The 13,308-nt window shown below is 60.2% G+C and overlaps 1 protein-coding gene across 2 annotated transcripts; it reads right to left on the reverse strand.

Annotated features, from left to right (window-relative positions):
• Positions 1-9,419: 9,419 nt before the first annotated feature.
• On the reverse strand, positions 9,420-11,434 carry C1H11orf86 (chromosome 1 C11orf86 homolog). 2 transcript variants are annotated; one of them, XM_070061565.1, is made up of 2 exons: positions 10,998-11,434; positions 9,420-10,484 (listed from the first exon to the last, which is right to left on the reverse strand). In XM_070061565.1, the coding sequence occupies exons 1-2, from the start codon at positions 11,271-11,273 to the stop codon at positions 10,389-10,391; spliced, it is 372 nt and encodes a 123-aa protein (XP_069917666.1). In that variant the 5' UTR covers positions 11,274-11,434; the 3' UTR covers positions 9,420-10,388. The 2 variants fall into 2 exon arrangements, with proteins under 2 accessions (XP_069917666.1, XP_069917656.1); XM_070061555.1 differs by having other exon boundaries at positions 9,420-10,487; positions 10,998-11,432.
• Positions 11,435-13,308: the final 1,874 nt, after the last annotated feature.

The following is a 13,308-nucleotide window of genomic DNA, read 5'->3' on the forward strand; positions in this document are numbered from 1 at the left end:
CCCCCGCCCCTCGGGGAGCCAGGAAGTAGGTGAGACCGGCCGGCTCCTTGCTCTGCGTCTTGCAATAAATGCCCCCTTTCTCCCACCACCCCGGGGTCAGTGATTGACAGACCCAGTATGGAGGGTCCTATAGCAACTCCTCCTACCAGTTTTTTTTGGGGGGTTGTTCAATATTATTCCCAGCTCCTGACTTCAGCCTGGCCTGCCCCTGGCTGTTGTGGGCATTCAGGGTGTGAACTAGCAGGCGGAAGATCTCTCTCTCTCCTCTCCTTCTCTCCGTCACTGTGTCTTTTAAATTAATTAAGTCATCAATCCTTCGAAAAACCCTCCTCGGCGCTTCAGAGCAACCATGAGCTTGGTGCCATTGTCGCCTCCATGTAGGCCTGGGAAGTGGCGGAGGCAGGATCGCACCCTAGTCTCTCTGCTTGGTTGTAGGACCAACGTCCGGAGCTGCCTGTCCAAGTCCACCGGGCAAGTTGGACCCTCCCTACGGCCAGGCCACCTCAGATGCCTCCTAGTCTGCGGTGGCTTCTCCCCCACCGTGCCCCGCGCTGGCCGCCCCCTCCCGGCCCTCCTCCTGTTTGTGTCCTGCCCCCTCAGCTGCCCGCACCCCCAGGGGAAGGGACCAGACTTCCCAGCAAATAAACACCACCCACAGATTTCCAAATACGCCCAGAGAAGTGTGCCCGCTGCCGCCGGCGGGCCTGGCTGGAAAGTCCCCAAGCTTCCCACGTCCCTTCTGCGCCTCCTGGTGATGGGTTCTGGTCCAGAGTCCCCCCGGAACAGCACGTGTCCTCCCCGGCACGGTGCAGGCAAGCCCCGCCCTGGGACGTGAACAGCAACGACCTCGTAGCAGCAGCAGCCAGCGCCGCGTTTCATGAAAGGTCTGTGAGCCAGGTCCCCACACAAACCACAGGCGACTCGGACAGCACTCTGCTTGCCGCTGGCGTCTCGGACAGCACTCTGCTTGCCCACCTGGGGCATGCGTGGGGCACACAGGTCCCATCTGCTGGTGTCACGGACAGCACCTGCAGACATGACTGTTTTTCAACTTTCCATTTGGGGAATTTGGAAAACATGCAAAATTAGGCCCCCAACCCCCCACCCGGTACCGATCACCCAGCTCCCTCCAGCTCAGGGTGGATCCTGCTTCGTCCAGTCTCATCCGGTTCCCCTACCTTCAAAAAAATCCCAAAAGGGAGCGTTGTGAATGCTGGTTCCAGTCCTGGCTCCTCTGCCTCCAATCCAGCTTCCTGCTAATGCAACCTGGGAGCAGGACTCAAATGCCTGGGTCCCTGCCACCCATGAGGGAGACCCGGATGGAGCTGCTGGCTCCTGGCTCTGACCTGCCCCAGCGCACATGGACGGCCAGGGCTGAAGTACTTGGGCACATCTTCCACTGCCTTCCCTGGTGCATTAGCAGGGAGCTGGACTGGAAGCAGAGCGGCCGGGACTCGAACTGGCATTCCAGTATGGGCTGCTGGCATTCAAGGCTTGAGCAGTGAACTCCCACACATCCATCACTCTGATTCATGCGTCTTTGCTGCATTTGCCTTATCATTCTCATTGTTCTACACACACACGGATTTCCCTAAGCTATCTGAGAAGGGGTTGTTAGCATCGCACCCCTTACGCCTACACACACGATGCCTGCACTCTGCCCAGATCTCCTGAGATTGCTCTTCTAGAACCATCAGATTCAGGAGGGGTAACAGTGATCCCAACAGCCAGGGCCTATGTCAGCTCTGCCGATTACTCTGCAGTGGTTTTTTCTTTTTCTTTTTTTTTTGACAGAGTTAGACAGTGAGAGAGATAGAGAGAGAGAGAGAGAGAAAGGTCTTCCTTCCGTAGGTTCACCCCCCAAATGGCTGCTACGGTTGGCACTGTGCCCATCTGAAGCCAGGAGCCAGGTGCTTCCTCCTGGTCTCCCATGTGGGTGCAGGGGCCCTCCCAGGCCACAGCAGAGAGCTGGACTGGAAGAGGAGCAACCGGGACTAGAACTTGGCACCCGTATGGGATGCCGGTGCCACACGCAGGCGGAGGATTAACCACGGCACCGGCCCCTCTGCAGTGTTTTTGAAATGACCATTGACTCCTTTTCCAAACATCTAATCCTTGCTGCTTTGAGGCTATAGACTCACAAGTAACTCATAAATCCATGTTCAGGGGCCGGCGCTGTGGCCTAGTGGGTAAGGCCACCACCTGCAGTACTGGCATCCCATATGGGTGCTGGTTCAAGTCCCAGCTGCTCCACTTCCAATCCAGCCCTCTGCTGTGTCCTGGGAAAGCAGAAGAAGATGGCCCAAGTCCTTGGGCCCCTGCACCTGCGTGGAGATCCAGAGGAAGCTCCTGGCTCCTGGCTTTGGATTGGTGCGGCCAGTTGGGGAGTGACCCAGCAGATGAAAGACCTCCCTCTCTCTCTCTCTGCCTCTCCTTCTTTCTCTGTGTAACCCTGACCTTCAAATAAAATAAGTAATTTTTTTAAAAAAATCTATGTTCAATTAATTTTTTTCATTTTATTTTTATCAAGACAATATATGTTCTTTGTTTCAAAAGTCAAATCAGTTGAACCTCCACTTGTGGTGCCGGTATCCCACATGGGCTCCAGTTCGAGTCCTGGCTGCTCCTTTTCTGATCCAGCTCTCTGCTATGGCCTGGGAAAGCAGTAGAAGATGGCCCAAGTCCTTGGGCTCCTGCACTCATGTGGGAGACCCGGAAGAAGCTCCTGGCTTCTAATTGGCTCAGCTCCAGCTGTTGTGGCCATTTGGGGAGTGAACCAGTGAATGGAAGACCTCTCTCTCTCTCTCTCCTCTCTCTGGCTCGACCTCTCTCTGTAACTCTGTCTTTCAAATAAGTGAAATAAACCTTAAAAAGGAAAAAAAGAACTGAATTAGGCCTCTTCCTCCCAGCGTTCCTGCCTCTGTGCCTTTGCACGCACTGCTCCCCCGGCTTGCTGAGCCCTCCCGACTCTTCTCCGGGGTGACCCCGGCTCGGCTGTGCTGCCCCTCCTCAGGAAGCCTTCTCTGATGCCGCGCACCCAGAGCTAACCTTGCCCATCCCTGGGCTCATCAGCTACTGCAGCGCGGGCATCACCCTGGGGGGACTGGGGGGACGAGGCTGTCTCATCTGGTCCGAAGCCCTCACCAGCGGGGCTCTGCGCCAGCCGGGCCACGCGTCCGTCTCACTGACCGCTTGAGCTTGGCACGCTGTGTTTGGCCACACGGCCCGGCTGGCTGGGGCCCGGGAGGGTCCGCAGGCAGCCTGGGTGAGGGTGAGGGAGGAGGAGGGCATCTTCCTCCCACTCTGTTCCCACAGGCACGTGGGGCCCTAACGGAGAGACCACCTCCCGGGAGGCCCCAGGGCAGCCATCTGGTCTGCACCTGGGCCCATTTTCCCGGATCCTGGCAGCCCCTCCCGGCAGCCCACAGCCTTGCCAAGGCCAGGCCCAGCCAAGGTGAGCTGAGGACACGCTGGGCTCCCAGCGCCAGGCTTCCTGGGGCTCGTGTTGAGCCGGTGCTTCCCCGGGGCTGGCCCTGGGCTCAGCACACTGTGTGCTTGGCCCGTCTCATCCCCAGGATGCCTGGAGCCCGGGGCTATTATTAACACGCCCATTTCTCAGAGGCACCACTGAGGCTCAGGGAGGGGACCTGGCCAAAGTCACGAAGGTAGAACGTCCTGCAAGTGGGCAGTAAGACCCGCAGGCCGTCTGTGTTAGCCCAGGGGGATGAACGACCCGTGAGGAGGTACTGTCACTGTTTTCATTGAACAGCCAAGGAGACCAAGGCACAGAGAGGGCAAGAGACTTGCCTGACGTCACCCAGCCGGTGAATAGCGGGGCCAGGATCCGAGGGCAGGTGTGTTGCTTGCGGATCTTGCCGGCCCCTCCGCTCTGCAGCTGCAAGCGAGGGTGCTGAGGAGGCAGACACGCAGCCCCTCCTCTGCCCTTCCGCCCCAAGGAGACACCGAGGTCTCCCCTTTCACAGAGGGGGAAGGTAAGGCCGGAAGAAGGGAGAGATCTGTCCCAAGTCGCCCAGCAAGTTAGTAGCAGGGAGGCGGCTTGGACTGAAGGTTTGGCACCCAGGCTGGACCCGCCCTGGCTGCCCTGATGGGCTGCACGCCCAGTGCCCAGTGCAGGCTTCTGAGCAAGGGAGGGGCGCTCTGGGGGCGGGGGAGAGCCCCAGCTCTGCCTCTGGCCTGCAGCGGGGGCCTCAGTTTCCTTGGCTGTCAAATAAGCTGGCTGAGTGCCCTGCAGTCTGAGGACCCTCGGCCTGAGCTTGCAGCCCTCGCTCGGAGGGGCGCCTGGAGCACCCTGCACCTGCACGCCGCGTCCCTTCCCCATCAGTACAGCCAAGCCGTCCCACGTCCCCCGCAGGAGGATTTTGCACCTGCTCCCAACCTTCTCCTTGGCAGGAAGCTCACGGGACTCTGGGGGAGTGTCCAGCCGACCCCGAGCGTCCTGTTGGTGCAGGGACGGAGCCTCCTGTTTTATCTCGCTCACCACATGGTGCCAGCGAGAGCAGTGCTTCTGTCTGCCTCCCCAGCCAGATTGCAACTCCCAGAGGGCAGAGGTCATGTCGAAAGATCAGAGCTTGATCAGGAGGGAGCCCCCGGTCCTGGATGCATGCCAGGAGAGCCTGGGGGGGGGCCAGGGATGTGCAGCAGGAGAGATGGGAGCCCAGTGGGCTGGACTGGGCTTCCTGGGGGTCTTGGGCCCCTTCAGCTCCTGGGTGGGAGACCGCACGGCGTGGGAGAGATCTGGGGCTTTGCTGCGGGCAGCTGAAGCAGAGTGGAGAAGCGGGAGCGGACCCGGTGAGGGGGCAGACGCTGGCTCCGAGAGCCATGGTTCTGATGCCTCTGCGTGGGCCACACGGACCGCCAACGCTGTCACCACAGCCCCCCGGCTGTGACCGCAACGTCAAGGCCTGTAGGCGGGCGTGTCCCCTCCAGGCTTGGTGGGAAGCCTCCTCCCCTGCCCACTTCCCACCAGCTTGACACTGGCCCAGCGCAGCACAGTGCCCATGCCTGAGGCCCAGGTCCTCGCCAGTGGCCTGCCCACCCCAGAAGAAACCAGGCCTGACGGGGGTGTGGGGGTGGGGCTGGAGTGTCTGCTGAGCCCTGGACCATAGCAGGGGGGTTCACAGTTCCCAGGTGCACCACCTTCTCTCTGGCTTCGGGGCCTTTGCCCATGCTGTTCCCTCCACCTGGAAGGCTTAGCCCCTCCCCTTACCTGGCTAGCTCCTCCCCATTCTGCAGGTGTGAGCTTCCATGCGCCCTGTAATCCAACAAGAGTTTCCTGAGCACCCTGGCCTAGGTGAGCCGAGCTGTTTGCAGCGAGCAAAAGCAGGCACAGTCCTGCCCTCGGCGGTACTGCCTGCAAGGCGTCGGGGAGGCTTACAGCTGTAATGAGCACCGGGCTCCAGTCCAGACAGGTGCCAGGGGCTCCGCTCCCGTGTCATGGACGCTCCCAGCCCTTCCCTGGCCTGGGAGCCCTGCGTTAGGTCGGCCTGTGAGGGGAGAAGGCAGCCCGAGGGCCTGGCAGGAACGAAACGGCTTAATGCTGGCTCCACAGTGGGGTGCATGTCACTTCCACTCGCATCCCAGTGAGAGAGATGGGCCACACGCTGGGAGCCGAGCTGGGACCCGGCTGGTGAGCACCGGGCCGGTCTCTGTCTGCCCGGACAAGTGCCCCATATTTGCTTCCCGCGGCCGCCTCCACACGGTGCTCCAGCCCAGCCCCCACACGCGGTTTCACTTTCTGAGGTTTCTGTGGTCAACCGCTGGCTAAAAATATTACATGGAAAATTCTAGAAAGAAACAATTCATAAGTTTTAAGTAACTTTTTAAAATATATTATTTGAAAGAGTTACAGAGAGGCAGAGAGAGAGAGAGGGAGAGGGAGAGGGAGAGGGAGAGGGAGAGGGAGAGGGAGAGGGAGAGGGAGAGGGAGAGAGAGTCTTCCATCTGCTGGCTCACTCCCCAGATGGCCACAACGGCCACGGCTGGGTAAATCCGAAACCAGGAGCTTCTTCCAGGTCTCCCACACAGGTGCAGGGGCCCAAGCACTTGAGCCATCTTCTACTGCTTTCCCAGGCCACAGCAGATATCTGAATTGGAAATGGAGCAGCCGGGACTTGAACCAGCACCCATATGGGATGTTGGCACTGCAGGCAGTGTCTTTACCCGCTACGCCACAGCACCGGCTCCAACTTTTTCTTTCTTTCTTTCTTTCTTTCTTTCTTTCTTTCTTTCTTTCTTTCTTTCTTTCTTTCTTTCTTTCTCTCTTTCTTTCTCTCTTTCTCTCTTTCTCTCTTTCTCTCTTTCTCTCTTTCTCTCTTTCTCTCTTTCTCTCTTTCTCTCTCTCTTTCTCTCTCTCTTTCTCTCTCTCTTTCTCTCTCTCTTTCTCTCTCTCTTTCTCTCTTCTCTCTCTCTTTCTCTCTCTCTCTTTCTCTCTCTCTTTCTCTCTCTCTTTCTCTTTCTTTCTTTCTTTGACAGGCAGAGTTAGACAGTGAGAGGGAGGGAGGGAGAGAGAGAGAGAGAGAGAGAGAGAGAAAGGTCTTCCTTCCATTGGTTCACCCCCTAGGGAGGGAGAGAGAGAGAGAGAGAGAGAGAGAGAAAGGTCTTCCTTCCATTTGGTTCACACACCCCTAAATGGCCCCCACGGCCGCCAAGCACTTGGGCCCCTCCACTGCCCTCTCAGGCCACAGCAGAGAGCTGGACTGGAAGAGGGGCAACCGGGACTACAACCCGGCGCCCATATGGGATGCCAGTGCCACAGGCGGAGGATTAACCAAGTGAGCCGAGGCTCTGGCCCCCCAACTTTTTTATTTAAAAATTTATTTGAAAATCAGAGTTACAGAGAGGCAGAGGCAGAAAGAGAGATCTTCCATCCGCTGATTCATTCCCCAAATGGCTGTAACGGCCGGAGCTTCTTCCAGGTCTCCCACGCAGGTGCAGGGGCTCAAGCACTTGGGCCATCCTCCACTGCTTTCCCAGGCCACAGCAGAGAGCTGGATCGGAAGTGGGACTCTAACTGGTGCCCATATGGGATGCTGGTGCTGCAGGTGGCTGCTTTACCCGCTATGCCACGGCGCCAGCCCCTTCTATCAATTTTATTACAGATATTGTTACAAGTATTCTATTTTATTCCTAGCTACTGTGTTCATCTCCTTAAGCTCTTACTGAGCTTAATTTATAAATTAAACTTCATGTCCAATTTGTGTGTATGGGACAAAACAGAGAGTCTGGTGCGATCCATGATTTTAGGCATCCCGAGGGTCTCGGGATGTAGCCCCCATGGATGGGGGCTGGGTACTGCACGGGAAACCCAGTGACTTCACACAACACAGACGTGCGCTCCTGGGGCCAGCATGTGGTGCAGTGGGTGAAGCTGCCACCTGTGAGGCCAGCATCCCATATCGGAGCTCCAGGTCCCAGCCAGCTCCCTGCTAATGCTCCTGGGAAGGCAGAGAAGGATGGCCCACGTGCTTGGACCCCTGCCGCCCATGTGGAACACCCACATGGGATTCCTGCCTCCTGAGTTTGGTCTGGCCCAGCTTGGCTGTTGTGGCCATCTGGGCAGAGAACCAGCGGATGGAAGATATTTTTCTCTCTGCCTGTCTCTCTCTCTCTCTGTAACTTTGCTTTTCAAGTAAACTTATCATTTTTTAAAAGAAGTATGCTCCCTTATTTTGAAGTCACGAGGTGGGGGGGGGGGCTTGCTCCCTCCAGGGAAATCCCTCCCTCGCCTCTTCCAGCTCCTGGGCTGGGTCTCGGCTTCCTGCCACCTCGCTCCAGGCCGTCTCCAAGGCCGTCTCCATGCCCACCTGGCCTCTCCTCCGTGCCCTTTCCTCTGTGTGTCCCACCAAGAAGGATGTTTGTTGGATTCAGGGCCTAGAATTTGGATCGCTCATCATCTCGAGATCCTTAACTTGATTACAACTGCAAAGACCCCCCCTTTCCCTAGTGAAGTGGCATTCACCGACTCTGGGATTGGAGCTGCCACTGAGCCCCCCCCCATACCCCTAAACCTAGTGGTGTGTAGCAAGAAGGGCTTCCTACATCGCAATTCTGAGGGTTGGGCCCTGCTGGGTGGTTCTTCTGCTGCCGTGGTGTCGGCTGGGAGCTGGGCTAGGGCCCTGCTCACATGACTGACAGCTGGGGCTGGCCCCTGATTGTCATGGGAGCTCTCTGGAGGGGCAACCTGATCTTCTTCCTGCGGTAGCTGGAAGTGGCCACTTCCTCCAAAAGCTGCCGCTGACCACCCCCCCCAACCCTCTGGGCCTCCAGAAGTAGAACCAGGAGCTGCAGCTGTCTAAGACCTGGGCCCTGGGGTTCTAGGACAGTATTTCCACCGCATTCTATCAGCCAGGGCAGGACCACGGCCCATCCAGGTTCAAGGACAGGGAGAACGGGCCCCACTCTCCATGGTGGTTGCGACACCGGCGTGGTATGAAAAGGGCTGGTTATGGCCTCCTCTGGAAATGACTCAGCAGGGTGTGTGTGTCATGACGGAGGCTCTGTGAAGGGCTGCCTGCAACCACCCGAGGGAGGGGTGGCTGCCGCAGCTCGGGGTAGCCAGAGCCCCCAGACACGTGTGCTGCAGGCCCAGCTCAGCCAGCAGCTTCCTGGGTACCTGGGGTCAGCGCCTCATTCACTCAACAATCATTTAGGGAGCTCCTAGTGTGCGCCAGGCCCAGGGGTCCCAGGGCACAGGCTGGGTCCCTGTAGAACTTTTTGTGGGGTGGAAGAAAATCTACCACAGGAGACAGGGCCATCAGAGAGGTGACAGGTAGAAGAGCAGCAGGGCTGTCTCTGAGGGCCAGGCGCTGGGACGAGGAGCCCTGCCCCGTTCTGGGCCCGCTTCCTCTGCAGGCACCCAACGGGCTGACCACAAGCTGCCCCCACCCTGTGGCGCCCAGGTGCTGCTGTGGAATGGGGCTGAGCAGACAGCGCTGGCGGTGAGCGTGGAAGGGGCTGGGCGGGAACCTTCTCCAGGCCGAGGGTGCCAGTGTCTGGGACAAAATTCCTCCTGGTCTCCCTTCTTGTCCGCGGATGACCCCGCCAGGGCTCTGGACTCTGGGGGATCAGGGAACCCGCCCCTCTGCCTGTTACATGCCCACCCCCACCCCCACAGACCCTGACGCAGGATGCCCGCCTGCTCCCTCGCCTTGACCTTGGGCTTGCTTGGACCTGGAGAGCCCCAAGGGCCCCCCGTGAGGTGCCAGCCCTCTCCAGGAACTCGGGCTCTTCGGGGTCAGACCCTCTGCCTCGGGGTAGCCCCGGGCGAGACCCTCACCCCCTCTGAGTCTCAGAGCAAGCCCTGGCTAGGCTCTGGGCACGGCCTGCTGCAGAGCAGTTGGGTGGGGGCTCTGAGCAGTGAGGGAGCTAGCCCCAGTGCGGATGGTCTCCAGATCAGCATATTTTTTAATAAAGAAATATTTATTTATTTGAGAGTCATAGTTAGATGGAGAGAGGGAGACACACACAGAAAGAGAAATCTTCCATCCACAGAGTCACTCCCCGCATGGCTGCAGTGGCCTGAGCTGGGCCAGGCCAAAGCCAGGAGCCAGGAGCTCCATCTGGGTCTCCCACATGAGTGGCAGGGGCCCAAGCACTTGGGTCATCTTCCGTTGCTTTTCCCAGGCCAAGTGGAGAGCTGGACTGGAAGTGGAGCAGCTGGGACTCGAACCGACGTCCATATGGAATGCCAGCATCGCAGGCGGGCGCTTTGCCTGCTGTGCCATAGCTCAGGTGCCTCAGCAATCACTGTGTTCAAGCCCTCACGCTGGGCACTGGGTGGGGGTGGGGCCAGAGATATCAAAACCAATGACCCTGCGTCCCCCTGCCTCAGTTTCCCCCTCTGTTGCACGAGAAGAGGCGCCTCTCCTGCTTCCTTCATCGGGGGACTGAGGGTCACAGGTGACAACACACAGGCCTGGGCCCTTCTGCCACGAAGCGCTCAGCAGTAGCGGACACCATGGGGCAAGTCCACCAGCTGCTGGCCGGAGCCTCTCGGCCATGGGTCTGGCTTCACTCGGCTGTGTGCTTGACGCGACAGCTCGTCTTGTGTGCGGCGGGGTGGGCACCGCACATCTGAGCAGGCTTCCAGGACCCTCATACACATCATAGCCCAGGGGTCCCGAGCCCAGAGGGCAGAGAGCTGAGCCCCTCTCCTCGGTCCTGGGGCGGCGGCGGGGTGGGGGGTTCAGCCTTCAGATAGGAGGCCAGAGTCAACAGGCCGGGCCGGGCCTCAGATGAGCCAATGGCAGGGCCTGCGCAGGCCGTGTGAGGAGCAGCCACGGAGGGAGGCCCGGGAAGCACACAGCCCGGGGGGGGGGGGGGGGGGGCGCCGTGGTGTTCAGGGCCGGGCTCCGTGGCTTCCCGCAGGCTCAGCTGGCGGTGCCCAGCGGTGGCTCCGGGGAGACGGACCGACTCAGGGTGATGCCTGGGAAGCTGGCGACAAGGCTCTCCCACCTTCTCTTCACCTGCTGGGAGACAGAGGTGGTGGCCATCAGGGCCCAGGGCTGACGGGTGGACTTCAGGTGTCATTCCACCCACAGCCACGAGGTGGGGGTAGACCCCACAAAGAGAAGCCGCTCCCTGCGACCCTTCCTGGGAGGGGCAAAGCCTGCAGCTGCCCCCAAGGGGTCCAGATGTCCCCTTGCCTGGGGGCAGGCAGGGCTGGAGGTGCAGGCCCCCTGGCCGCTCTCCCAACACCAACTGCGTGCCCCCACCCCTACGCTGCCCTGTCAGTCATCCCAAGTCAGCTCTCCGCACCCCCGCCCCCGGCTCCCACAGTCTCCGTGACTCCCTAAGCCCCTGGGATAAATCCCAGTGCTCCCAGGCCCCGTGAAGGGGGCAGCCCTGGCTCTCCGGGTCTGCGGCCATCTCCGGACAGCGGCGCTGGCTTCCCCACACACGGCCTGGACGTTTCCGCTTGAGCTCTCATGTGGGCCTGGGTCCCTCTCGGGGGACCCCCATGCCCGCCCCAGCCGTACCTGTCCGCAGTGCCTCAGCCACCGCCCGCTGCGGCCACGTCGCTCTTGGATCAGCTGCTCTGTGTCCCCCAGGGCCCCGGGCAGCCACTCCTGAGCGGGGCCGGTCAGCCCTTCCGGGTCTCCCTCGGGGCCCTGGGCCCTGGGCTTGTCCCGCTCCTGTCTGAGGCTCAGGGCTCGCCGGGGTCTGCCTTCCAGGGGTCTCCCCCGCGGGTCCTGGAGCTTCCCGTAGGAGGGCCGGGGCCCTCGCAGGGACTGGCTGCGCAGCCCGGTCCCCATGGCTCCGGAGGCAGCGGCGCAGTCCTGGCTTCTGAGATGATCTGATGCCTGCACCCACCTGATGGGAAGGCACCTGGGGGCAAAGGTCGGAGCTGCTGAGGTGCCCTCATAAACCAGAGAGCAGGCCTCGGCCCAGCCTTCCTGAGTCACCCTCCCCTGTCCTGGGACAGGGAGTGCAGGCCAAAGTACTAGCTGGTACTGCCTTCCTCTCCTCCTCCCCTCCCCCTCCCTTCCCCCTCCTCCTCTTTTCCCCTCTCCTCCCCCTCCTCCTCCTCCCCTTCCCCTTCCTCCTCTCCCCCCCCTCCTCCCCTTCCCCTTCCTCCTCTCCTCCCCCTCCTCCTCTCTCCCCCCTCTTCCTCCCCTCCCCCTCCCCCTCTCCTCCTCCCTCTCCTCCCCACTCCGTTTCCTCCTCTTCTTCCTCCTCCTCCAGGCAGCCTTCCCTGACCAGCACCCCTGAAGAGCTCCCCCGCCTGTGGACACCTACGACCCTCACCCTGTCATCCCGTTGACACTCAACCGCAAAACAGACTCGGACTTTGATGACGGGGGGACAGTCCCCTGCCTGGGACAGGCAAAGGCAGAGAGACACACAGTAGGTGGCTGGGTGAGCGGGGCAGTGGGGAGTCACTGATTTTCAGTCTTGGTGAAGAGCGCGCGGGAGACTTGGTGGGACAAGACTGCTCACGGGGACCCTGAGAGCTGAGATACTCAGCTGCATTGTGGAAACGAGGGAAGCAGCCCAGCTCCGGGCGAGGAGGCCTGGCCCCTTTCCCAGGCCTCGCTCTAGCCCCCGTCCCAGCACAGCGCAGCAGGTAAGGATTCTAACTGTGGCTTCGTCACTCTGGGACCCCGGGCAGCTCAGTCCCCTCACCTGTACCAGGGACCAATGAATCAGCCAATGAGATGTGACCCGAGGGGCGCAGCACACAGCAGTGGAGTGCTCTTCCCAGGTGCCCGCCGGGGGGGGGGGGGAGCAGTGTGGGCCCCTGCACCCACGTGGGAGGCCAGACTGGAATTCCAGGCTCCTACCTTTGGCCTGGCCCACACCCATCTGGGGAGTGAACTAGAGGATGGAAAATTCTCTCTCTCTCTCTGCCTTTCATATAGATAAATAAACCTTGGAAAAGGACTGAGTTGGTGGTTGTGGGCAAATCCCTTTGGTCCCTTGGGTCAGTCCCCCCGTCTGTAAAATGGGTTGTTTGGAAAATGAAGCGAAATCGTTGATGTGCAGTGAAAGTTAGACTGCCAGCAGCAGCTCTCCCCGACAAGACAAGGCAAGGACGCGGGGTCTGGGGCCGTGCAGCAGATTCCCTCGAATCCCAGAGGGCCAAGGGGGCCTCACAACACAGGCCACAGGCCTTTTGTTGTTTTAACCTCCGGTTTGGAGGATGTTTGGTGATCCTGGCGCTAATCCTTCCATGATTTCATTCAGACCTCGTGAGAGTGGGGATTGTTATCCCATTCTACAGATCAGGAAACCGAGGCACCTGGTCAGAAAGCCTGCCTAGTAAGTGGCTGAGCTGGGACTCCAGGCTGGCCAGCTGGGCTCCGGTGCCCGATGCTCTCCTGTCCCGGGGCCGGAAGCCGGGTATCCTGCCTCGTGGGCTGCTGTCCCTCTGCTGCCAGGCTGGCCACACCCTCCCCTCTCCTCCCCCGCCCTGCCCCGAGTTTCTGGGCCTTCCTTGGGTTGTTCAATGGCTCCCGCTCGTTGGACCTAGGTCAGGGGCAGTGTCTAGACAGTGGGAAAACGAGGCCCTGACCGCCTGCCCCGCCAGTGACGGCCAACGCTCTCTCTGTATTCCTACTCTGCCCACGCACCTAATGTTTACCCCACAGCCGACCCTGACCCTGGCTCCAAGGCAGCCACGCGCCAGGCCCCCTCGGAGCACGCGCAGTCGGCTCAGGGCACCGCGGGGAGCCTGCTGACTCACACCCGCTCCTTTGGCACAGCCGGGTCAGAGTGACTCACCTGCTCTGGTCCTGTTCCAGCACGTGGAGCTGCCGCACACCCTCTTGCCAGCTGTGCCTTTTTTTT

This window comes from Oryctolagus cuniculus, chromosome 1, assembly GCF_964237555.1.
Source record: "Oryctolagus cuniculus chromosome 1, mOryCun1.1, whole genome shotgun sequence".
Lineage (NCBI taxonomy): Eukaryota > Metazoa > Chordata > Mammalia > Lagomorpha > Leporidae > Oryctolagus > Oryctolagus cuniculus.